At 49.6% G+C, this 27,164-nt stretch overlaps 1 protein-coding gene and 1 pseudogene across 7 annotated transcripts in view; both read right to left on the reverse strand.

Annotated features, from left to right (window-relative positions):
- The window catches only part of PCSK6 (proprotein convertase subtilisin/kexin type 6), a 189,965-nt gene that overhangs the window by 39,304 nt on the left and 123,497 nt on the right, over positions 1–27,164 (reverse strand). For all 7 annotated transcript variants that reach the window (XM_027089247.1, XM_027089246.1, XM_027089244.1 and 4 more), the window contains 2 exons: positions 16,779–16,967; positions 12,916–13,052 (listed from right to left, as the gene is read on the reverse strand). In XM_027089247.1, the coding sequence (XP_026945048.1) occupies positions 12,916–13,052; positions 16,779–16,967 (326 nt within the window). The remainder of the gene's footprint in view (positions 1–12,915; positions 13,053–16,778; positions 16,968–27,164) is intronic.
- Positions 14,376–14,534, reverse strand: LOC113610899 (uncharacterized; annotated as a pseudogene).

Here is a 27,164-nt window from a genome sequence, read left to right on the forward strand (position 1 = left end):
GTTTCTGTTTTAATTTGTACTTTCTTCTATTACTGCAAAGATTAAACAGCTTTTGTTTACTGGTTGTCATTTTTCTTCATGAATTGCTCTTTCAAGCTCTTTGCCTATTTTTCTAGTGGGATGCTTCACATATTTCTTAGTGATCTGTGAGACTTCTTAGTGATTCCTTACATATTAAGGCTATAACGGTATAAACCTCTGTTTGCAATCATCTAACCATGGGATTTGAGATGAAGAAGGTGTCTGCCTGTGTATGGAATTTTTTATATCAAATACTGTTTTAATTATCCCCCTTGGAAAAATGACTTTTTAGCATATTGAGAATTCAAATGATGACTGTTTACTGATTAGCAAGACTTAGTAAAGAAAAAAAAAAAGCAGTTTGATTTAGTAAATAAGAAGTTAAACCAGTGGCGATTAGACCTTACTCCTCCAAGTGGGTCTTGGAAAGAAATAAACCAATGAAATAAGAGCTCCTGATTGTGCTGTCTGGTCCTTGGGGAGGGACCAAGGCTCTGCTCAGGGGGGCTGGCTATTGGGATAAAAAGGAGTTTTGGGGTTGGGGGCAGAGCACTTTGTAAGGTTTGAGCCTGGGTCACAATTGAACGTATCCACCTTAAAGTGTACTCATCCCAAAAAAAGGCCTTTACCTAAAGAGGTAAAATTGTCATTATATGCAGATGACATGATATTATATATAAAAACCCTAAAGACTACACACAAAACTACTAAAACTGATAAACGAATTCAGCAAGGTAGCAGGATACAAGATTAACATACAGAAATCAGTTGCGTTTCTTTACACTAACAATGAAATAAAGAGGGAACATTAAAAAAAAAATCCCTTTTAAAATTGCATCAAAAAAATAAAATACTTGGGAATAAACCTGACCAAGGAGGTGAAAGAATTATATGCTGAGAACTATAAAACATTAATAAAAGAAATTTAAGATGATTCAAAGAAATGGAAATATGTCCCATGTTCCTGGACTGGAAGAATTAGCAATATTAAAATGGCCATACTATCCAAAGCAATCTACAAAGTTAATGCGATCCCTATCAAATTATCCATGACATTTTTCACAGAACTAGAACAAATAATCCTAAAATTTATATGGAACCATAAAAGACCCAGAATTGCCAAAGCAATCCTGAGAAAGAAGAACAAAGCAGGAGGAACAACTCTCCCAGACATCAGACAATACTACAAAGCTACAGTAATAAAAACTGCATGGTATCGGCACAAAAACCAAAATATGGATCAAAAGAACAGAATAGAGAGCCCAGAAATAAACCCACACACCTACAGTCAATTAATCTTTGACAAAGGAGGCAAGATTATACAATGGGGAAAAGAAAGTCTCCTCAGCAAGTGGTGTTGGGAAAGCTGGATGCATGCAAATCAATGAAGTTAGAACATACCCTCCCACCATACACAAAAATAAACTCAAAATCGCTTAAAGACTTAAATATTAGACATGACACCATAAAACTCCTAGAAGAGAACACAGGCAAAACATTCTCTGACATAAATTGGACCAATGTTTTCTTAGGTCAGTCTCCCAAGGCATTAGAAATTAAAGCAAAAACAAACAAATGGGACCTAATCAAACTTACAAGGGCTTTTGCACAGCAAAGGAAACCATAAACAAAACGACAGCCTACAGACTGGGAGAAAATATTTGCAAATGACGCAACTGACAAGGGCTTAATTTCCAAAATATACAAGCAGCTCATACAACTCAATAACAAAAAAACAAATAACCCAATCAAAAAAAGGGGAGAAGACCTAAATAGACATTTCTCCAAAGAAGACATACAGATGGCCAACAGGCACATGAAAAGATGCTCAACATCACTAATTATTAGAGAAATGCAAATCAAAACTACAGTGAGGTACCACCTCACACCAGTCAGAATGGCCATAATTAAAAAGTCTACAAATGCTGGAGAGGGTGTGGAGAACAAGGAACCCTCCTACACTGTCAGTGGGAATGTAAATTGGTGCAGCCACTATGGAAAACAGTATGGAGGTTCCTCAAAAACTAAAAATAGAACTACCATATTACCCAGCAATCCCACTCCTGGGCACATACCCAGACAAAACTGTAATTCGAAAAGATACATGCACCCCTATGTTCATAGCAGCACTATTCACAATAGCCAAGACATGGAAACAACCTAAATGTGCCTTGATGCTTGAATGGATAAAGAAGATGTGGTACATATATATCATGGAATATTACTCAGCTATAAAAAAGAATGAAATAATGCCATTTTCAGCAACATGGATGGACCTAGAGATTATCACACTAAATGGAGAAAGTCAGAAAGACCGACAAATACCATATGATCTCACTTATATGTGGAATCTAAAATATGACACAAATGAACTTATCTACGAAACAGAAACAGACTCACAGACATAGAGAACAGATTTGTGGTTGCCAAGGGGGTAGTGGGTCACGGAGGAATGGAGTGGGTGTCTGAATCACTTTGCTGTACAGCAGAAATTAACACAACATTGTAAATGAACTATATTTTAATAAAATAAATTTAAGAAAAGAAAAAAGAAAGAAAGTCCTCTACCTATACAATTCCCAATATGCAGGGGTGTGCTGGGCCAGCTCACATTGACTTAATACAGCTGACTGTTAACACTTTCAAGAATGTTGTGAGCGGGTTCTTAACATAACCATTATTAAAAATTAAACTACATAAAATTACAATTAAATTATATTGAGAACAAAGATAACAAATATTCAGAAATCACCACTTCCTAATTACTTTATCTTGCCATTTCCTATACTCTGGGGGTTATTTACATCTATTCTGTCTACATGATGGAAATACTCTCTAATGGTGGCCTGTGCGTCTCCTCCCAACTTTATCTTCAGAGTCAACACCTTGGTAGCTTGAAATCGGTCATGGTGGAGAATTTATACGTGGAAATGGACAAATGAAATAAATAAGGACTTCATTTATTGTTGATTTTCTAGACTGAAAGTGACAGAGAAAATGTTAGTGACAGATTAAACTTAAAAGTGTATTGTGTTTATAGTCATTACACTGGGAGTGGCATAAAGAATTATGAAAATATTCCAGTTTTTGAAAATTATTATCCAATTCAGCAAAGAAGTTGCTTGTGTTGTTGACGAATGAAGTTCAGACCTATATTTATGTCGGAAAGACAGTTGCTCATCAACTACATCCACAGGTTGGCCATGGATAAGAGAGTTTGGTGAAAATTTTATTGATTGATTGATGCATGCATGCCACACCTCACGGCATGTGGGATCTTAGTTCCCTGACCAGGGATTGAACCCGTGCCCCCTGCAGTGGAAGCACAGAGTCTTAACCACTGGACTTCCAGGGAAGTCCCTGGTGAAAATTAATGAAAGCATTCTCTGAGTATCGATGGGCTACATGGAATTTACAGTATGAAGAGGGCATCTTTTATTTTTATTTGTAAATTTTGTTCTACACGTACTTTGTGTCAGTAGTTTATAATAAACGTATGTGATATACAGACACACATAATTTCCCCCCAGAGCACTGGTAAGTTGTTAAAACCTTACCATCACATGGGACAATATGGTTCCATGTGTGGGAAAATGGGGCCTGGATGGGATGCCTCAAAAAATACCCAAATAGGGCTTTCCTGGTGGCGCAGTGGTTGAGAGTCCGCCTGCCAATGCAGGGGACACGGGTTCGTGCCCCGGTCTGGGAAGATCCCACATGCCGCGGAGCGGCTGGGTCCGTGAGCCATGGCCACTGAGCCTGTGTGTCCGGAGCCTGTGCTCCGCAACAGGAGAGGCCACAGCAGTGAGAGGCCCACGTACAGCAAAAAAAAAAATAAATAAATAAATAAAAAACAAAAAACCCCCCAAATAAACAGGCCTCTTCATCACCAAGTAACAGAGCATGTACTCAGTTCAACTGCAACATGTAAACAGGCTACAGCCACAGCCTGTTTTTGTAAAGCTCTGTTTGAATACAGTAGGCTCTTCATTTACATATTTTCTGTGGTTGTTTCTGCACTAAAATGGCAGAGTTGTTGTTGTCACAGAGACCAGAAAGCCCTTCACAGGAAAAGTTTGCAGTCCTTGGGCTACAGAGAAGTGAAAAAGACCATCTGCGAATGACTCAAGTTTGTCCAAAATATTTTATAAATATTTTTCTAATTTTAATATTACGGTATTTTTTGCCAAACAGAAGTTTCTAATTTTATGGGTATAAATCTACCAATATAATGATTTCCTTTCCAAATGGTGAGCCAATTGTCAATATCTTTTATTCAACGCTTTATTCTTTCCCCGTCAGATTGAAATGTTACACTTAGTGTGTCTACACGGCTCTATTTGTTAGCGTGTCTACACGGCTCTGTTTGTGGACTATCTATTCTGGTCCCCTTGACTCATCTGTCTATTCTGGCATCAACAGTTATTATAGTTTAAAAATATGTTTAAATATCTGCATTTAATTCTTTCAGAATTTCTCCCCCTAGTCTCATTCTTCCAGAGAACTTTATAATCATTCAGTGGAGCTCCCCACATCCCTTAATTTCATGGTGATATTTGCTGGGAGTGTTATAAAATGGTAGATTTGCTAAGAATGGATTAATCAATGATACTGAAGCCAGGCACAGAGTGTATAGGAAAAACCCTTAAAGATCAATAACTATCTATCCTAAGTGCCTATTGTGTTTCAAGAGCTCTGGTGGGTTAAAAAAATAAAGGACCGTGCCCATACCTATCAATCATGGTGAGGTCTCAGAAGTCAAGTGCTCCCTGGAGCCTCAGGCCAGGTGAGGCAGCCTCTCAGGAGGAGGGCTTCCAAGGAGCCCTGACCCTCATGCACAGCAGATGCTCCTGGTACCAGGCACCTGTTAGCCTTTGTTACTTCATTTGATTTTTATCTTCTAATTGCAACACTTTAAAGTAAAAAACCCAACTACAAATATCCGAAAGCCGGACGCGTGAAAAGCACTGGCCACAGGGCTGAAGAGGAAAACATCCACGAAAGGTGCCTGCTGGGTGCACCTTGGGTGGGTGCGTGGGGACTCACCGGGAGGGATGGAGTGGGCCGGGCCTGTCTGTGCAGAAGCACACCTGACTCCAGGCTGCGCCCTTACACTAGGTGAGCTCAGTCAGGCTCTATGCGGGGCTTGAACCAGCTTTCTCTCCCACAGAAGGAGGATAAAAACACACAGTAACTGCCATGAGGAGTAAGCTTCGTAACACTGAGCACCTCACATGTGCCGCTTCATTTAATCCTCCCAACAGCCCTATGCAGAGGAGGCCCTGAGGCTCAGCGGGAGGAGTGACCCATCCAGGACCACTGCTGGTGAGACGCAGGACAGGGGTCTGCTGAGCAGGCCAGCTCCAGGGCCCAACTGCTAGGCTGTGCTGGTTCTTTAAAAACAAGCAAACACACACGCACACGTGCATACCCACCACACCCACACATGCACGCGCACACACCCACATGTATACACACAGATAACTTACCTACGGGCACACATATACACACATACGATACCCACTCCCATATGTGCAGGCACATACACACTTACACACATGCACACACAGAGTTTGGGACCCTGCCATATTCCTTCATAGATTTTAGACTGACTGTCTGAGGGTAAGAAAGTCCAAAGAAACTAGTTCTTCAGTGGCGTACTGAACATTTTTTTTTTTTTCACACTTGTGGGAAATTGAGGTGTATTTACTCTAAAGCACCTACATCTTTATTTAATTGTGCAAGCCCAAAGCCCAATCTGCGTAATAGTTCTTCCTTCTGACCACTTTGGAAGAGATGTCGCCCATACATGTATTTTAAAAAACTTTTCACGATGTGAATTTTCAAATAAACACAAAACAGAGAAAACAGTACAATGAACTCCCAACGTCCCAACGATCATGGATATCTGGCCCGTCCTACTTCGTCTGTTCATGCCCTCCCCATCCTCCACTTTCCCATCCCACACCCCTGGAGTGTTCTCAAGCTAATCCTAGACATCACTAACATTTCACTTGTAAATACTGTGGTGTGTATCGCTAGCAATAAGACGTTTTTATTTTCATAAACCTTAATTCCTTATCGGCTAGGACTCTGTTTAAGATGCCCTGATTCTATACGGACGTTTAGCAATGAGATAACACCCAGTGCCTAATGGAAAATACATAAGCACTCGTTATCATCATATTCCTCTCTTGTTCCTTCAGTGAGAGTCTGGAAATGCTACGGAAACCAAGAGAAGCCTGGCACATGTGGGCTGCTGCTCTTTTGAAAACAGAGGGAAGATTAGAGAAAAAAAGAGAAATTTTAATTGAGGGAAAAAGTGACTTCCCTGAGTTCAGGAGAACAACAGGATTTTTTTAAATGCCATCAATCGTCTCAGAAAGTCTATTACAATGTGAATGCCAAGTACGTAAGACTAACTCCTGTTGGGGCCATTAAATAAGATATCTGTTGTTGATCACAGAAAGAGGACTGGAAGGATGCTTGATTATGCTTTCCATTTAAACATCGATGGCTCCTGACTCCCCCTCGCAGGGCAAGTGCGGGACCCGCACAGAGAGAAACCACAGCCCCAGCAAAGTCTCCACATGGGGCGCTGAGCAGGGTGCTCGGGGGTGCACAGGGGAGGGAGGAAGAAGCATGTTTCAGCCCTGTGCCTGCCCAGCGGACTCAGCGCGTAGCAGGTTAAGTGTGTGAATGAGTGAGAAGACCAATGAGTGAGGACATCCCAATGCTGCTCAAAGCTGAGCTGATCCCAGCCAAGCAGGGAGGACCCACAGCCTCGCGCATGTGCAGGGGTGCCTGCAGGAGCCCCAGGTCACAGGGGTGCTGGGGGCCTCCTGCACCCAGACGCAGAGCAGTGTGCACACCTAGGCTGGGAGGCTGGCCTGATGCCAGCAGGTGTACAGGCTTTGCCTTGTGCCCTAGGTGTGATCACCAGCATGAGCTCAAGGTGAGGAGGGCGGATGGGAAGGTCCCGCCCCTCAGTTACTGGGCCCAGGTCATCACGTCCGAGTGAGCTCCGGAGGAAAGTTTGTCCATCCTCATCTTAAAGGAGAAGAGGCCCAGCACTGGGGCCAGATGCCGTTATGTATGAGTTTGCGTCCCTCCCAAATTCATATGCTGAAATCCGACCCCCAGCCTTTGGGAGGTGATTAGGTCATGAGGGGGGCTCCTCAGGAATGAGATTAGTGCCCTCACGAAAGAGATCCCAGAGCGCTAGTGAGCTCTCCCTCTGCCCTGTGAGGACACAAGGAGAAGGTGGCTGTCTGCAACCTGGAAGAGGCCCCCACCGGAACCCGACCACGCTGGCCCCTGATCTTGGGCTTCCAGCCTCCAGACTGTGAGAGAGACATGCCTGTTGTTGATAAGCACCCCAGTCTATGACACTCTGCTATGGCAGCCCGAACAACGACAACAGCGATTCAGGAAAGCAGGGGCACCAGAAGCCGACCCCAGGCCTGCCCCAGGCAGATGCAGGAGAATGAAGAGCACGTTTCCCAGGGAATTGGAACTTTCTGCATTCAGTGCCCAAACTGAAAAGCTAGCGCATTCGAGATGGAAACTTCGTAAAATGCAGCCACTCCTCCCCGAGAGATGTTCTGCAGGATGGGACCCCTGCTCTGCTCTGACGGTGCTGTTGGCGGCTTGCGGTGCTGGGCCTGGCCTCTCTCTATGTGGTGGTGGTGTGGCCTGTGGGGGAAGTGCTGGGGGAGGGGGTTCAGCCAGCCTACCTGCCCCTGGGGTGCCCTCCCCACCACAGCTGAGCCCAGCCCTGCTCCCCCAGCGAGCGGCAAGGCAAGGTCCTAGTAGCCCCAAGTTGGGACTGATTTAGATTTCAATAAAGGTGCGCTGAACGTGGATGGGAATGATTGAAACACCACTTGCAAAGGCAACCTGGCTGTGAAGCAGGATTTGTACTCAGTCCCATCCCTAACTTGCCTCCAGAGGAGCGTGATCCCAGGAGAAGACACACCCTCTCCTTGGCCCAGGAACTGAAGAGAAAAACGAATGAGTAATCTGCTCCTCAGTTGTAAAAAAAAAAAGAGTTTTAAAACTAACGACATAAACCAGGCTCAGTGTGACAGGAGGTGAGTACTGCTTGAGGGAGCGGGTCATCCAGACAACTCAATTACTCAGCAAGCCCCGGTCTTATCTCAGATTTTAGAGCACTCTCACCCAGCATACCACTGGAACTGAATTGGCTTTTTTTTTTTTTTTAAGCAATTACGATGCAGAGATTTGAGGGGGACTGAAATGAACAGAGACGCAGCCCCGCACCCCAGGACCCATTCTTGGTATCACTGCAGAGGAAGGACAGGCGCCGTGCTTTCTGAGGGCAGTGACCGTGTGTTGCTCCTTTATGTCTGGCACCGAGGCCAACGGAGACCCGGTACCTACAGGCCACCTTGAGCTGACAACCAGGGAGAGAACGACATGCCCGCTGGGACCCATCACAGCCTCGGCACCAACAGCATCTCGAAGGCCTGCACTTCTACTGGGCTTTGGGGTCTGTGTCAGGGGGAAACCCTGGTCTTCTGTGTCACCTTCGCAGGCTGAGGTCCCGCCAGGCTGACCTGCATGGTTCAGAGCCTGGCTGTCACAGTCCTTACTCTCTCCCTCCCGCCCCCATCTATGTGCAGAGATGCTGATGGAGCCAACGCAGACTTCGGCTGCGCTCGGGGAGGAGGTGCTAGGTAGCGCCTGAACGGCTGAGCGGGTGGCTGAACGGGCCGCCCAGACGGAGAGCCCGACCTCGTCCTGCCCGGGAAGCAGGCGTGTGGTTTGTCAACAGCCACTGGCCACCCCTGTTTCCATAAGGCAGCCTCAGGAATGGAGTTTCTACAGGGTGGAGCTCAGACAAATGAACCCACCCCCGGGGCCACTGTAGGCGCGAGGAGACCCTCTGTGACAACACTGAAGGAAGGGTCCCCGCCCCCCAGAGTCCAGCAGGTCACAGAAGGTCAGAGCTAGAAGGTACCAGGGGGTGTGTATTCTGCACCGGTCTCAACCGGCCCAGGCCCAGATGCCACCCACACTCAGGGAGGGAGATGGCCTGTCTCAAGACTTAATTCGGGGTTGCCCCCTCCTCCACTAAGGCTGTGTCCTCTGTAGCAGGCAGAGCATTGGTCACGGGCTGATCACACCTGTCCTCGTTCGTTCACCAGACATCTTCTGTGTCCATCACCAGCCATGCAGCAGGAGGCACTGGGGACACAGCAGCCGCCGGAGGACCAGACTCCAGAGAGCAAATGTCAGCAGGACAAGGGCAGAGCCAGCACGTGCGGTGCAGGCCAGAGGCGGGGAGTGGATGGGCAGGATGGGGTGGTGGGGAGGTGCACGGCACGCACTTCTGCACTGCACCAAAGCAGCCCCCAGCTCGGCATGTGCACCCGTGTGGAATCGTTACGGAAACAGGTTCCCTTCCGGTGCCCACATCCTGCAGGCAGAGGGTCACCCCACTCACCCCTGGGGGAGCCCGTCCACACGCGTGGCTTTCAAGACCCGCCATCTGCCCACAGCACTGAAATGTGTGCACCCGGCCTCCAGGTCCACTTCTCCACCTGGGTATGTCACAGGCACCTTCAAACTGAGCTCCTGACCCTCCCCCCAGCACCCACTCCCCTGCGATGTCCCAGATCTAGGAAATTGCACTCCCTTCTCCTGACGCACAGGACAAACTTCCGGAGTCCTCGGGGCCCCCCTCCTCTCGGCACCCATGTCTGATCTGTCAGCATGTCCTCTTGACTCTACTTTAGGAACCGGCTGCTTTCAACACCTCCACTGCTGCCCCCCCGCCCCAGTCAGGGTCACCTTCACCTCACACTGCGATGGCCTCCTAACTGCCCCCCCCCGGCCTCTGCCCTCTCCCCACTCCAGCCACACTCAGTCACTCCGATCCAGCTGTCAGAGTGACCCTGTCCACATGGTGGTTCAGACCATGCCCCTCCTCTGCTCAGAATCCCTCCGGGGCATCCCACCGACATCAGTCCTGACGACAGTCCACAAAGCTCGGCGCAATCTGGCCTTGCCGCGTCTCGGGCACCACCGGGCACACTGCATCACCACCTGCGTGTCGACAAAACCCCAGTGGGAGCGCTAGACGAGGAGGACCGGGGTCTCCTAGGCGCCTGCCTGCTCTGTGCCCACCCAGCCCCACAGCAGGCTGTCTGGAGCTGGGTCTGGAAGAGGAGTCGGGTCCGGACAGGCCAGAGAGCGCAGAGGAGCATCCAGGCCAGCAAGGCCCCTTCCAGGATGTGGACGTACCACACAGGCCACAGTCAGGAGAGCATCCAGCTCAGCTCCACGTCCCAGGCGAGGATGCTGAGGTCCAGAGAGGAGCCCTGACTTACTAAGTGCTGAGAAACATGAACACCCACCAGGTTCATCCCGTGCTTCCAACAGTCAAGCTGGCTGTGGCGTGTGGATGCACGGCCTTCACTGCTCCCCTGCACGAGTGGCTGGGGTGGTGCTGGCTGGCGCGGGGACTCTGCCTCTGCCCGTGGCACAGGGGATGCAGCCGGCCTGACAAGCTGACCCTGGACCTTTAATAGGGCCGATGCACTCCAGGGCTTTTAAAGGACTAATTGAGGAGCGTCTAGTTTTAAAAGACGTCGATTTCAAGTGATTTAAAATGTTAAGTTTTTGTATTTTCAGAATTTGTTCCACTAATGTATTGCATAATAGTTATTATTTTAAAGGCAGAAAGAAAGTGATTTGGGGGGTGGGTAGGGGGACCTCGGAGACGACTTGATCACTTAAAGTCAATTTTTTTGCATAAAGCAAGTCAATGCTCCTCTCTTCTCCCTGATTAAAAAAAAAAAAAATCCGTGAAACTGTTTTACAGAGAATCAGAAAAGAACCAGGGCAGAGGAAGGGTTTAGGGTCATCAAAAAGAAGAGCATGTCTGCAGAGAAGGCCACAGGGAACAGCTGATCAGAGAAAACAAACCTTGGGTAAAACTGTTCCACAGACAAGCCAGACTGGAGCACAGTCCCTGCACTCCACCAGGAACCTGACAGAGGGACTTCGGTAGAGCTCAGCACCTCGGTGGTGACTACAGGACAAGACATCACAGTTACCTGCTTTTCCTTCCTGGTGTATGTATCCTGTCACCTAGATCAATGCCTAGCCAGTAGCAGGCATTTAATAAAGATGGGTTAAACAGACGATTATTAGCTAGGAGTTATGAAAGGGAGCAAAAATTACCAGAGAAGTAAACAATCTGAAAACACTGGAAAAACCCTTCCATTTACAATAGCATCAAAAAGAATAAACTACTTAGGAACAAATATAACCAAGGAAGTAGACTGAAAACTACAAAATACTGCTGAAAGAAGCCCTAAATAAATGGAAAGACATCTGTGTCCACGGATGGCAAAACTTCATGATGTTAAGACAGCGATACTCTCCAAGTTGACCCACAGATTCAGCAAAATCTCTATCAAAATTCCAACTACCCTTTTTCCAGAAATTAACAAGCTGATCCTATAATTCATATGGAATTGCAAGGGACCCTGATTAGCCAAGCCAATTTTGAAAAAGAAAAAGTCAGAGGACCCACATATCCCTGATTTCAAAACTTACTACAGGGCTTCCCTGGTGGCACAGTGGTTGAGAGTCCACCTGCCGATGCAGGGGACACAGGTTCGTGCCCCGGTCCGGGAAGATCCCACATGCCATGAAGCGGCTGGGCCCATGAGCCATGGCCGCTGAGCCTGTGCGTCCAGAGCCTGTGCTCCGCTACGGGAGAGGCCACAACAGTGAGAGGCCCGCATACCGCAAAAAAAACAAAAAAACAAAACTTTTGTGCACCAAAGGGCACTATCAATAAAGTGAAAGAAAAACCCACATAATGGGAGAAAAAATTTGCAAATCATATTAACCGATAAGGGTCTAGTATCCAGAATATTTAAAAAACTCTTACTCAAATCTTGTTGTATGATTATAACTCAATAATAAAAGACAAACAATCTAATTTAAAAGTGGGCAAAAGACTTGAATAGACATGTCTCCAAAGAAGATATAAAATGGCCAAGAAGCACGTGAAAAGATGATCAACATCACTAATCATAAGGGAAATGAAAATCAAAACCACAATGAGATACCACTTCTCATCCAGTAGGATGGTTATAATTTTAAAAAAGTGCTGGTAGAGAAATTAAAATCCTCACATCTTGCTGACAGAAATGTAAAAGGGTCTGGCCACTGTGAAACAGTTCGGCAGTTCCTCAAAAAGTTAAACACAGTTACCATATGACTTAGCAATTACACTCCTAGGTATACAGCCAAAAGAACTGAAAACACATGTCCACACAGAAACGTGTGCATGGATGTTCATAATAGCTATTAAGTAGAAACAACCCAGCTGTCCACCAACTGATGAATGAATAAACAAAATGTGGGAGAGTATTTAGTCACATAAAGGAAAGAAGCACTGACACCTGCTACAGTACAGACGAACCTTGAAAACATCAAGCTAAATGAAAGAAGCCAGTCACAAAAGGTCACGTGTTGTATGATTCCATTTATATGAAACGTCCAGAAGAGGCAAATCCAGAAACAGAAAATAGGTGAGGAGTTGCTAAGGGCTGGGAGGGGTGGGGGAATGGGGATGACTGTGTAATGGGTACTGGGATTTCCCTCCGGCGTGATGCCAAAGTTCTGGAATTAGATCGTGGTGACGGCTGCACAACACTGTGAAGGCACTGAAAGCCATGGAATTGTACACTTAACAACAATTTAAGCGGTGACATTTATATTATGTAAATTTTACCTCCAAGAAAAAACAACAGCAAAGAATGATCCAGGTACTGTAGTTGAATAAAAGTCTAGAGTTAACAAAAGGATCGAAATACAAAAGTTGCTGGGACTTTCCCAAGACCCACTGACCTTGTTTCTCTGGGTTGCGGACCTGGGATGGCATGTCCTGGATTTCCAGGGTCCACTCCCCCTCGGCCTTCTCTCCCCAGCAGTGCACGGTCATGAACTCCCAGTTTGTAAAGCCTTCGTTGGAATGATCCAGCAACCTGCAATCAGAAACGTGGGGTCAGGACACAGGGTCCCCAGAGGGATGGTGGCCGGGGTGACCAGACCACCGAGGGCTATCCTGTCTGGGAATTATGCCCAGGTGACTGCACAGCTGGCTGACGTGCCTCCCAGGGCAGAAGGGGCCTGGCCCGTGGCTGGCGTGAAGGTGCAGGAGACGCTGATGCCTTCAGGCCCTGACTGTGCAGCACAGCCCTGCACGGCACCTTCACCTCCGTGACCTCACCGGGTCTCCAAACACTCTGAAAGGAAGGCAGTCAGACTGCACAGGTGGCGCCAGCATAGGGCAGGGGCTGGGTCAGCGGTGGGCTCCTCCCCCCACCCTAATTCGCAGACCAGAGACCCCGGGAGTAGGCATCTACTGCAGGTCCCCCCTCCAGTGACTGGCTGAGATGGAATGCCCTCAAGGGCATTTTGACTCCTGTCCTGGGTTCTCTCCATCACCAACGAATGCCCCCATGTTCCACCCCAGGAGGGATCCTACAGAGCCTGTGACCCCCAGGTCCAGGATGGAGGCTGGGCCACACCATCCTTCCCCCAAAGCCGCAAGGTCATCACAAAGGAGGCCTTTCTAAAATGCTGGTTTATGGAACGAAGGAATCTTTCACATTTGTCTGAGAGCCAGCTCTTGTGGTTCTTCTCCAGAAGATACAAGCAAGAAAAAATGAACAACTACTCAAACTTGTGGGAAAGATGTTGTCCCTTAATCTCCAGGGCTTAGCAGGTTTCCACAGCTGCATTTGGGGGAGAGAACACAACAGGCCTGGTGGTTTTCCACTGCGGGCAGGAGGCACCCCTGGGCGCTCCTCCCATGGCCCGTGTCCCCTGCAGGTGCAAGAGCCCCCTCGGTCCTTCCAGACTGGAAGAAGGTCCTTCCTGTTGGACCTTCGGCCCCGGTCCATTTTCTCACGCTTGGTTCAGGCAGAAACAGGGAGCAACTCATGGACACCCTCCCTCTCCAGCACCCAGGGCCCCTCAGTCTCTGTAGAAGGAACAATTCTGGACTCTTCCTTCACAGCCTAATTTTCTATCTCTGTTTTGGAATAACAATTTTTTAATGTAGAGGCTCTTTACTGTTCATCAGAAATTCAGATATATGTTTTGTGTGATGTCAGATTCAATTCCCAGTTGGGGGTTCTCCAAACAGCCATTGTACAAAAATGGTCATCAAGGAAATGTGCTTTGCATGGAGAACAGTGCGGGGAGGGGAAAACCTCTACTTTCTTCTAAGAAACCACAAGGGTCAAGGCTGATCTTCACACACGATGCCAGACTGAATCTAGGGCACTGGGGACAGAACAAAGACAAGCTCTTTCAAGGGCTGAGGTACTTAAGATGTCAGCTTACTCGGAGCAAAAAACACCTGGAAACCCGAAAAAAGCTTCTGAATTAAGCAAGATGTGAAATAAAGTAGAAGGTAATCGATCCTACACTTGATCTTAGCCAAAAGGCCGAGAAGCGACTGGATCCTAAAACACAAATTCTTGGTATAATCACACAAACTGCGTTGGAAAAAAACAAATTCCCACGACTCAGATGACGGCCCAGTGGCTCCGGACGGGTTGAGCATGCTTGATGGTGCTGGCTCAGCGTGACCCAGGGAGCGGGCAGCTGTGAACCAGGTGAGCTCAGCAGCGCCCGCTCTCTCATCCCAGGGGCTCCAACCCTGGGCCTGAGCAGAGGAATGGAAGTTAGGAAGGGATGAACACAGAGCCGGGTGCTGGAAGGTTTCTGCTGACGGCTAGGCAGGTGTAAGCAGGATGGGAGCACAGCCAGCCCCTGAGCCAGAGACCATGCCAGCATTTCCACCTGTATCATCACATCTAGTTCTTGTAATACTCTTAACTGTGAGGGAGGGGTCACAGGACGTTTCCAGAGTTGAGGAGTGGTGGCCAGCTCCCACATGCCCTGCTGGGAGGTGAAGGAGCAGGTTGTGAGCTCAGGCCTCTGGGCTCCAGAGCCCACGCCAGCCCTTCCTGGTCACTGCGGCCCCCACCCCAAGCCTCCTCGTGCTCAAGGTCAATGCAGGCCACCATTTGGAGTCTGCACCCAGCTCCTGCCTCAGATTCAAGGGTTGTCAACTTGGATGCCTCTAGGCATCTGGCCTGGAGCAAACGGGGGTCCAGCGAGGTGACCTCATGAGAGCCTGGGCACGAGCGGCCCACACCTGGCCTCAGTGCTGGTGCAAGGACAGGGCCCTGCGGTGCTCTAGTGACTATTTGCCCTGGAACGTGAGCCCAGTATTGGACAGCTTCCAATTTTTCAAGAAACACTAGAAATTTGGACTTTTAAAGGCAATCTCTAAAAGTTCTGATTAATAGTAACAACTCTGGTTGCAAAACAGCACAAAGCTGTAGCTTGCCAGCTGGCACCCTCAAAATACTTGTGCCCATTGTGGTATCCCACGTGCAGAGGGTGGCCTGGGCCTACCTTCAGAGGGGAGATGCCACCTGTCACTCTTGTGCTGTGAGGAGGGAGACCAGCAGGGGCCAAGCTTGGTGCCCAAGCCCTGGGAGCTGATGAAGCCAGGGTCTGGTCCCCGGGTGTGTCCAGCGCACTGAGGACAAGCCCAGGGCGGGCCCACAGTCTCCTGCCACAGAGAGACTGGGCTGCTGGGGAGGCGGGGGGGGGGGGGTGCCCAGGAGGACACAGCATACTCCCCTCTCTCTGATGGAGGCCGACTGCCTCTCTCTGTGTCATGCAGAGCAGCTGGGGACAGAGGGGCATCAAGAAAAAGGGCCCCTCTCCTGCCTGGTCCTGTCTGGAGGCTGTCACTCACCCCCATTTCTGAATCCTGCAGCCCCAAGAAAGGGCTGCAGTCCTGGGCAAGGGACCCAAATGAGGCCAGGGGGCCCAGGTGCAGCACGCAGGCAGCAGGGGCTGCGGTCCAGCGGGCAGGGCAGTCTCAGGGTGCATCCTGAGGGGTACTGGGCACGACTGCCAGTTCCGTTTTTCAAGAGAAGCGGGAAATGCTGATTTGCCCGTGAAACCTTTTTTCTCCCTCTGCCTCGTAGCTGGAAGGAGCCGGAAAAAGAGGCCCAGGACCCTCTAGCCCCCCCCGAGCTCCCGATACCCCTTCACTCTGATGACCCGCAAGTCACATAAACGCAGCAAAGCGCTTCTTCTTGTCTCGAAGTCTGTCAAAGAAAGGACTCCACAGCCTTGCACAAACTGGGCACCACAAACTATGCACTGGGCTCCAAGAGTCCAGAGCCTCCCTCTCAGAGCATCTGCTCCACAGGGACCATCCTAGTGCATGGGCAAGACCTCCGCAGAGAGAAGCCTCCCAACACCTGTGCGTCTGTCTCCCTCAGAGCCTCCTGCCCGTGCAGGCTCTACCCCAGGACACAAAACAGTGCTCCTCTGACACACGTTCTCACTTAAAATGCAGAATGAATACGATAAAAATGATCTCCAATGACCTCAGCAATGAAGTCATAGCCAGAATTCCATGCATTTCTCCACTAAGCAATGAAACCACCACAAACCTTTGTCACTACTTACTGCCCGAAATGGAGAGTTTCCCAGGGCAGCTTTGAAGGGCAGGTTGCAGAAGGCTATTTTTTCAGGTCTGTTGGGTCTACGTGTGAGTGTCTTCAAGAGGCAGAAACAGCTAGACCCGCAATGTGCCAGGTGCCTTACAGGGTCATGTGACCTTGAGGTGAGCCCGGCTCCCGCCCCGGCCCCCCAGGCCAGCCTAGATTTACCTCTTCGCCAAAAGCTGAGACTTGGTCCCTGAGGGAGAAATCAAGTGGATCTGCAGGTCTCCTCGGCGTGGGTGGGAGATGGTGATGCGGGCCACCACGTGCTCCAGGTAGCTCACACGCTGGTCCGAGTGGTCGGCACAGGCGGTGGTCAGGGCGCTGGTCCTCAGCGTCTGCACCACGGGGATGCTCCTGGTGGAGGAGGGAGGGGCTTAGTACTTGGCACCTGAAGCCCTCAGTCGCACACGAGGGGGACGGATCCAGGCCTCCCGGCCACAGCCCCTTGGTCTCACACTCAGAAGTGCCTGTCGGGGTTACATCACCTGCCCAGAAGAGGTTTATCATTCTGGAATTTGCTTAGAGACATTTTTTTTTTTTTTTTTTTTTGTTTAGAGACATTTAAAGAATGTCTTCTTGTGCAGACTCAGCTAACGTACCCATGGATCCGGCCCCTCGGTGCTCTAACCCTTTGGCCAGCTCATCTCCTCAACGCCTGGGGTCTGCAAGGCTTTAAAACCCCAGCACTTCTGTCTCAAAGACTGGCCTTGAAGATAGAAGTCGTGATGCTGAATGATAACAACAGCAAACATTTCCTGAGTTGGCTGCGTGCCGGACACCAGCCCCCGTTGTGAGAATTCACGAGGACCGACCCTTTTGATCCAGAGAGAGATCCAGGACCGTGCCCAAGGTCACAGAGCTACTGAGAGGCAGAGCTGGGGTTTGAGGCTCTGAGTCCCCAGAGGTGCCCAGCTTGTGTGGACCCACACTCGTGTTCAAGAAACTAGGAAAGAGGAGACAGACAAGGGACCCAGGGCCAGACCTGGCCTCTTGTGCTGAATGCACTGGTCGAGGCCACAGTGACTGGACAGGAGATGGTCTGCTCAGGACCGTCTGCTTGAAGGCTGGGGGCCCCTTCCTCCCCCGCCCCGTGACGGGAGTGGATGACAGTTCTCTGTACAAACTCAGGGGAGCTTTATCATCTGGGGTGGAATCTGAGGACAGGCACCAAGCCCCAGTCATTCAGGACTCAGTTCCACCAGGATTTTCTCACATGCTCCCCAGATGGAGCAGACAAGCCTGCACACGACGCTGCTGCAGAGCCCCAGCCGGGCCACCCTCTGAGTCTGCACCACCGCGGCTCACCCTAATGGTCTGTAAACTGAACAAAGGCCACCCTCCGCCCAGCAGCACAGGAATAATTCCCCGCCGCTTGGCTAGCACTCTGTTTATTATGGGGAGCGCTTTTCCCATTATGCCCGACTTCCCTCTGGGGCAGCGTGGGCTCACTATCTCAGGAATTACGTCGCTTGGTTCGACTGGGCCCGAGTCATAAAAAACAATCAAAACACTTATAAACAGTGATGTAACTCCCTCAGAGACTCTCTAAGTATTTGAAAACATGATTTGCATACATCCTAAATTGATTTAGAGATGCTGATTTCTTCCGCTGCCTTCTCCCAAGTTTCACTGTCTGTGTTTACAGGTCAGTGGGCCCCCCGCTGCGGGAGACTCAGAGCAGAAAAGAAAGCTCTGGAGAGTTCCAGCCCCACCGGGCACTCATGTATCTCCAGGTAAACTATTCCCGGCCCTCTTGCACTAAGAAGGCAGCGTGGGTGCTGGGGGGAGGGGACCCCTCCGTGTGAAGACCCACTAAACAACCCCATGCTCTCCTGGGCTGAAGAGCAAGATGGGGGTGAAACAGAAACAAAAGTCATAATGGGGCTTCCCTGGTGGTTGAGAGTCCGCCTGCCGATGCAGGGGACACGGGTTCGTGCCCCGGTCCGGGAAGATCCCACATGCCGCGGAGCGGCTGGGCCTGTGAGCCATGGCCGCTGAGCCTGCGCGTCCGGAGCCTGTGCTCCGCAGCGGGAGAGGCCACAACGGTGAGAGGCCCCCGTACCGCAAAAAAAAAAAAAAAAAAAAAGTCATAATGAAGTTTTAAACTCTGTATCTACCCCCACTCCCAACCATTTGCCAATTAGGATGTGGAGCAATCACCCTGCTCTAGAAACAGACATGGGATCCCAGCCAGGAAACCTTAATCTTAGGGATGAGGTTCAGGCATTCAGAGAATAGGAGCAGGAGAAAAAAGAGGGCGGCCCGATCCCCCTCACGGCCGCCTCCCTGGGCCCAGCCCTGGTGTGGACATCTAGAGGAAAGTGCAGTTCAGGGCATGTGACATTCTCAACAAGATTGTCAAAGCCTCTTGCAATCTGCTGTTTTTACTCTGGCTCAGGGACCCCAGCTGCCAGGCCCCTGAGGTCACAAAGGTTGGCCAGTCTGACGCACAGAAGCTGCAGGGTTTAGGTTAAACAATGCACAGAAACACAAACACAGATAAGTTGTACTTTAATCACCAAAACTGATTTAGAGAGATCTTAAAGCTCCCAAGATAACCGAAAATGTTCCTCTGCTACTAAACTCTGACATTGTTGTCTGTGCACAAAGCCATCTTCCCAGGACCTAGGGGAACTGAGCAGTAAAAGGTCCTATAAGACCTCCCTCCAGACCCAGTGATATTCAAGCTCTGGGGGCTGCCCTCCTTAGAAGAGGGCTCTGGGGACAGAGACGTGGCACCTCCTGCTGAGCCACACGTCAGACTTAATTACGGACCTTCCAGATGTTCCTTCATCCTAAGGGCCCTCAGCAGCTCCCTTCTCCTGACCAGCCCACAGGCTTCATAGTAACTTCCTGGTACCTCCCTCCAGTATTCTCTAGTACATAATACCATCTAATTGCTTGAAAATGCATAGAAACAAGTTCGCAGTTTACTAAATTCAAGGCGCTCACAACGCTTAGATTCTTATGGCATCAGTGACATTCAGAGCCAGAGGCAGAAATGTCTTCTAGTAAATCAAGTGGCTGGGAAAAGCAGGAGAAGGTGGGCCATGGGCAGAAGCTCTCTCCCTCCCCGCGACTTTCTGCTCAAGCTGGGAAGCCACTACAGGTCAGCACACGCAGACCTCCTTTCAGTGCACTTGGCTTAATTGCGTTCTGTACAAATTGAAGGTCTACAGCAACCCTGCGACAAGCAAGTCTGTCGGCGGCACTTTTCCAAAAGCACCCGCTCACTTACTGTCACGTTTTGGTAATTCACACAATACTTCAAACACTTCAGTATTATTGTTAAAAGTTCTGGTGGTCTGTGATGAGAGATCTTTGATGTTACTATTGCAAAAAGATTATGACTCACTGAAGGCTCAGATCATGGTGAGCCTTTTTTGGCGATCAAGTATCTTCTATTAAGGTATGTACACTGTCTTTTTAAACATAATGCTGTTGCACACTTAACAGAGTACGGCACATTGGAAACATAACTTTTATATGCACTGGGAAACCAAAAAATTCATGTGACTCGTTTTATTGCAGTGGTCTGGTACTGAACCAACAATATCTCCAAGGTCTGCCTGTATTCCTCACTCCCACCTTGAAGACCTCTCCCAGCTCAGCTGCAAGGCCAGACCTGTGCCTTGGCCCTGAGCATCCCCAGGGTGACGCCACCTTTCCACGCGCAGGGCTGGGGCCAAGCGGGCAGTGCTCAGTTCCTCCCCTGACAGTCCTGAGGTCACGTGGAGCTGGAGACCCAGCAGAACCAGAAAGCAGCAGTGTCCTTCCCCCTGTGGTATTTGGCATCTGTCTGGGGGAGAAGAGGCTGCTGCAGAGCCGAGGACCATGACAACGGAGGGTCATCCATGAAGGTCAACCAGGAAATCCCTGCACCGACCTTCTAAAGGGTCATGATTGGATGGAGAGGGGTTAATGGGCACAGACTTATTAGACTTAGGAAGGCAACATGGCCTGTGGGAGGGCCTGGGGCCATCTGTATGGGGACAGCAAGGAGGTTCTGAGTCACTTCCTGGGTCTATGTTCCAGGATGACCGTTTTGGGACAGAGGGTCATGAGAGTCTGAGGCAGCGATTCTGTGACTTTCTTACTCAGGTTAGTCCACATTTAGGATTTTCCTTAGATGAAATTACTTTTGATTATCAAACCACAGACGATCATTTAGGCTGCAAATAAAATTGAGCTGAAAAAAAAAAAAAGAGGCTAATCCAGTATATTAATTCGGACAGGGCTGCCCATGATTAATTGGGCTATAAGGTGTTTTAAACACACAGTGTTTAAATTTATGGCACATATTTCTCTTCTATGTGAAATGAAGGGGCTAAATCAGCTGACTTTAAACATTCCTTCCAATTCTAAGGTTCAATCTGATGGGGGTGGGGGGAGACAAGGAAATTACTGTCAATCCTCATTATCATGAGTCCATATTTGCAAATTCACCTACTCACTAAAATTTATTTATAACTTCAAATCAATACTTGTGGTGCGTTTGTGGTCATTTGCAGAGAGAGAGGCAGAATATGTGAACTGCCCAGTGTGTGTGTTCCCAGCTGAGGTCAAACAAGCTCATACTATAAACAAATGTCCTTCTTCTGGTCTACCGAGTGCCACGTTTTTCACATTTTTGTGCTTTCTGTTGGTGGTTTCACTGTTTAAAATGGCCCCAAGCACAGTGCTGCAGTGCTGGCTAGCATCCTAAGCACAGGAAGGCACTGATGTGGCTTGTGGAGAAAATCCATGTGTTGGTTCAGGCATCATCCAGGCCTGAGTTACAGTGCCGCCGACCATGGCTCATTGTCAAATAAGTCAACTATACACTTTAAAGTGTCTCTAGACAGAAACACATATAAAACAAGTTTCTGTATTGACCGGTTGACAAAAGTGTCGTGACCAGAGGCTCCCAGGAAGACGGTGCTGCATTCATGAAGTCAGCATTTGTAGTGACATCATAGAACACAACTACTGTGAACAATGAGAATCATGGTATCATTCAACTTCAACTGCTTGTCTTAGAAGTAGGGAGCGCTCACAATGTGGGGGAAACAGGTTTTTTCTTTTTTTGGTTAATTATTTATTTATTTTTGGCTGCGTTGGGTCTTCGTTGTTGTGCGTGGGCTTTCTCTAGTTGTGGCGAGCAGGGGCTACATTTTGTTGCGGTGCGTGGACTTATCATTGAGGTGGCTAATCTTGTTGCAGGGCACAGGCTCTAGGCGTGTGGGCTTCAGTAGCTGTGGCACGCAGGCTCAGTAGTTGTGGCGCACGGGCTTAGTTGCTCCGAGGCACGTGGGATCTTCGTGGACCAAGGCTCGAACCTGTGTCCCCTGCATTGGCAGGTGGATTTTTAACCACTGCTCCACCAGGGAAGCCTGGGGAAACAGGTTTGCATCAAAAAATAAGATAAGGGGACTTCCCTGGTGGTCCAGTGATTAAGATTTCACCTTCCAATGCAAGGGGTGCAGGTTTGATCCCTGGTTAGGGAGCTAAGATGCCTTGTGGCCAAAAAACCAAAACGTAAGACAGAAGCAATATTGCAACAAACTCAATAAAGATTTTTAAAAAATGGTCCACATCAAAAAGTCTTAAAAAAAAAAAAGCTAAGGAGGACAAGGGCTGCAGGAAAACAAACAGTTAACTAAAGGGATATGAGGAGACAGAACAAAGGTCAAGGGCCTGGGTACGGTCACCCCCAGCGCAGGACTGCAGAGCACCCCTTGAGTTTCCTCAAGGCACCCAGGCCCATGTAGGATGCCATGATGGAGGAAGCCAGGAGCAGCGGCCTCATACAGTAGCCGGCGGGCACGGATCAGATGCCCTGGAGAGGGGCTGGGAGGGCAGGGAACCTGCACAATACAGAGCAGGAAAGAGGGGCTTCTAGCTGCCTGAAGAGCCGTGAGCCCCAGTTGTGTGCCACAGCCCCGCTGCAGAGCCCTGGAGTCGGGCCGGCATGGGTCCAGCCACACAGGTGCTCCGGGCCAGCCCAGCTGACCTGCTGCATGACAGACACCAGGGCCCGGCCCCTTGGGTGGTGGCAGCTGACTGAGACTGCAGGAGCCTGCAGGTAGCCAAGGCCAAGGTGCCTTCCCGTCTCAGAGCCAGTGTGCCCCACAGCCGGGATGCAGAGGGATGGAGGGAACGTGTCCTGGGGGACGTGGTTCCATCCTGCCTGAGCTCCTGGGATGCGCTCCTGCCCAGAGGGACACGTTTCCCTGTCTTCCCTCCTGAGTAGAAGGACCAGGCCACCTTAGCGTGACCTTCAGAGAACGGTGTTCATTGGCATTAAGTGCAGGCGTCCTGGTGAGGACTGTGGCCACACCTGCCAGTTCTGCGTGAGGTCGTGTGGGTTCTGAGCCAGGGACCTGGGTGTCCGTGGTCACAACGAAGAGCACTGACACCCCTCTACCCTCGCCCGCCCCTCGGCCCTAACGGGGCTGTCCTCCCCTGGGGTACATCCTGTTGAGGGAGATGGTCCCCACGGCCATGACCCAAGGAGTCACAGGGCCACCCTCTCTGCAGATCCTGCCCGGGACCCAGCCTGTGCTCAGACATGAGCGTGGCACCCGCTGTGCCCTGGGGGACCACTCGGGCCCTGCTGGCGTCCCTCAGCTGGCCTGCTCTGTCCAGCACCACGCCCCACCCTAGAGTCAGGTTTAGGCCAAGAGGAGCAGAAAGGCCAGCAGCACAGCAGGAGAGAGGCTGTGATGGGTGGGGCTGGGGGCTGCCATCACAGACCCGTCGGGGGAAGCTGTACTCACTTCTGCAGGAAGGCCACGCGGACACCCCTAGTCTGGATGCTGTACATCTAGGGACTGGGGGTGGGGGATTTAGCCTGTCTCGCCTGAGAGACAGTAAGAAGTCCCTGGGGTCGTGGAGGTGGTCAGGGAGCCGCCAGGAGAGACGGGCCTGCAGGGGTCGGCGCGGCGAGGAACGAGAGGGGCCAGGCCCCCCGACTCCGAGGCGCTGCCAGATCTCCCTGGGCCGTCTCTTTACAGCCTGTCACCGACCCCACCCCGGAACAGGCCGTGGTGTCTGGCCCACCTCTCAGGCACCCACGGGGAAAGCACAGCCTATGCAGCTTTCAGCAAGTGCTGAGTGTCGGTGCAGCAGGAGGGGAAGTCCCTTGAACTCGCCGGGCACTTCTGCGATAGAGAAGGCTTGTTACGGGCCTTACAGATGACACCCGTGAAAATATGCGCTGAGCCCGACTCTCTGCTGTGACATTCAAACACACGTGGAAGACGTTCTTGCCTGGTCTTGGGCACAGATGGTTTTGAATCTCCTCAGAACTTTTGTCAATTGCAGGAGGGTAAAGAGGATCATGACCAGTGCCATCTGCCTGTGCAGAATTATTTGGAAGTCTGTGGGTGTCGGATAGAGGAGGATAAAGTGAACACTTTTATAGCCTTTCTGAAAACGTGAAGAAGAAAATCAAGCTTAGTATAATTCCCGTGAATGAAAACGAGGCCCAGCTTTTAAGTATCTTATTTGACTCGCAGGATTTTCTAGCCGGCACTTCCCTCGCATCTTTAAAAACCCAGGCTACAGCGACACGGTCTATGACATCCATGTCTCCTAACTTCGCACTGGAAAGACAGCCAGAGTCCTCTAAAGCAAAGAGGACTTACGTACTCGTCTTCAGCTTCAGCAGGTTTGGAAGGTTACCATCCCGACAGCCCGTGGTTTAGTGCGGCTTGTCTTTTATTAAAGAACTCACCCACCACACAAAATATACGTCAAAACTAAAAGCTCTGAATATTTAGGTTTATCTACAGAGCAGACCATCTATTTCTAGATGTTCAAGAATTAACTGTGCACTAACCACATGCTGTTTACTGTTCTGGTATTTCATGAAACCAGACTGCATGTGATGTCCTTGTATAACAACGCTGCTTGTAAATACGTAGGTGAATGTGACGGATGGCAATTATCAGACCCTTACTGTGAGCCAGGCATTGTTCTGAGCACTCCCCCTATATTCACTCATTCAAAACCCCCAACCAGGGTGTGAGGTTTGGGAGCTGTTTTACATCCCCACGTCACAGAAGAAGAAACTGAGGCTCAAAGTTGTTAAGAAGGATGTCAGTGCTCTTCATTCCTGCCCTGCATGTGACCATGGACACCCAGGCCCCCTGGCTCAGACGTCACCGCAGAACTGGCAGGTGTGGCCACAGTCCTTGCCAGGACGCCTGCACTTAATAGCAAGGAACACTGTTCTCTGAAGGTCACAGTAGGGTGGCCTGGTCCTTATACTCAGGAGGGAAGACAGGGAAACGTGTCCCATGGGTACATGGGTCCGCAAAGGGTGGCCAAAGAGGCCCCCTCCCCCCTTCCTCCTTCCCTCTCTCTGTGCTCTTCTCCACAGGAAGCACTGAAGCCAGGTCTGGGACATTCACGGCATCCTAAGATTCCACAATGAGAAGGAAAAACCAGAAAGAGGCCAAGAGAGTGGACAGCCATCTTCGGGGATCCCCAGATCAAGAAACATCTGAAGAGAGGGAGCAGGGAGAGGCAGAGGGAGAAGCAGGCGTGCGGGAAGACTTCCTTTTCATCTTTAAGCTAAACGGTCCCAGCAGCTTAGGCAAAGCTACACAAGAACCCTGATGAAGGAAACCAGCCATAAGCACTGGGGGTGCTCAGCAGCTCTGGCTCAAGCGACCCTGGCAGGCAGGCTGCAGCTCTGCCGGGAGATGAGGCTATCAGGGCTAAACACGTATCTGCCTTCCACGTGGGAGCACCTGGCTGTCTGTCTCTCTCTTGGCCCTTATGTCCTTGGGAACAACTGAATGTGCAGTTGAGGTTTGGGACAGCAGATTGGCTGAATATTCCAGAGAGTCTGAAACTGCTACACGTAAAGATGATTTTCCCTTAGAAACAGCAGTGCGATTCTTCCCGTCTGCTGGAATTTGCGGGGACCTTTCCTCAAAGGACAGGAACAATGTCACACTGTGTAGTATGGCTGCGCCCCTCAACCCATGCTGTCTAGACTTCGTGTACCAGCACTTAAAAAACAAAATAAAATAAAAATAAAAACAACCCTTCGCCACCTAGGCACCACTCTCCCATCTTAAAACTATTTCTGGCAGCAGAAGAATGCTTCATTCAGGAGCTGCCCCAACGGGGAGGCCAGTGGAAAGGAAGGGCTGCAGCCTGGACGCGGCAGGGCAGAGGGCAGCCTCGCGGGTGGGACCCAGCCCCCGAGTCCAGCACCACCTAACCTGGAGCTTGAGTGCCTGTGTGCCAGGGGTCTTCCAAATAACCAAGCAAAAGAATGCAAAAGGCCTCTTAATCTCAGAAAACCTTCCACTTTCTCCTGAGTTTGACAGTCTAAGGCTCCCCAGAGAAAATGACGCTTTCAAGTGTCAAGGCTGAGACTCGCCTGCTGGCCTACCAGCTCCTCAGGCCTTGGAGGGATAACCCGGCAGTCAGTCTTCACAATTAGCAGCAGGAGGGAAATGCAATTTTTCAAAAGATCCTTCTGTGGCTGTTCATCCAACAAATACTTTCTGAATTTCTACTGTATGCAAGGCATCAGCAAGAAACACTTTTCTCAACATTTTATAGCAGAAGGGCATACTATAAGAGGTAGATGCCTTTAAGGAAGGGGCGAGCTCAAAGAGAATGATCTATCTTTGCTGATAAAGCAAGAATCCCTTTTAATCACCCCATCATTTCTTTTTCTTTTCAAACACACATTTTCCAAAGGTAATAAACAGTTATAGAGAGAAAGAAATGCATTCCATTCTTCATCAATTTTAAAGCCTAGAGTAACACCATTCTGAAAAGGATACAATGGACAGCGGCAACAGCAGAATTCAGGAGAGTAATCTGATCTCCTCTCCTAATGGAATAGGATTCTTGCTATTTTATTTACTTTACAGTTGATTTTTTTGGCCATGCGACGCAGCATGCGGGATGTTAATTCCCCAACCAGGGACTGAACTTGTGCCCCCCTGCAGTGGAAGCGCGGAGTCCTAACCACTGGACTGCCAGGGAATTCTGTACAGATTTTTTTTAAAACTACCATATGTCCCAGCAATCCCACTACTGGGCATATACCCTGAGAAAACCATAATTCAAAAAGACTCATGTACCACAATGTTCACTGTAGCACTATTTACAGTAGCCAGGACATGGAAACAGCCTAAGTGTCCATTGACAGATGAATGGATAAAGAAGACGTGGCACATATATACAATGGAATATTACTCAGCCATAAAAAGAAATGAAATCGAATTATCTGTAGTGAGGTGGATGGACCTAAAGTCTGTCATACAAAGTGAAGTAAGTTAGAAAGAGAAAAACAAATACTATATGCTAACGCATATATATGGATCCCCCCGCCGTCCAAAAAAAAAGAGTTCTGATGAACCTAGGGGCAGGACAGGAATAAAGACACAGACATAGAGAATGGACTTGAGGGCTTCCCTGGTGGCACAGTGGTTGAGAGTCCGCCTGCCGATGCAGGGGACGTGGGTTCGTGCCCCGGTCCGGGAAGATCCCACATGCCGTGGAGCGGCTGGGCCCGTGAGCCATGGCCACTGAGCCTGC

Source organism: Aethalodelphis obliquidens, unplaced genomic scaffold (genome assembly GCF_003676395.1).
Source record: "Aethalodelphis obliquidens isolate GAN/ISIS:26980383/991018 unplaced genomic scaffold, ASM367639v1 scaffold65, whole genome shotgun sequence".
Taxonomy (NCBI): Eukaryota; Metazoa; Chordata; class Mammalia; order Artiodactyla; family Delphinidae; genus Aethalodelphis; species Aethalodelphis obliquidens.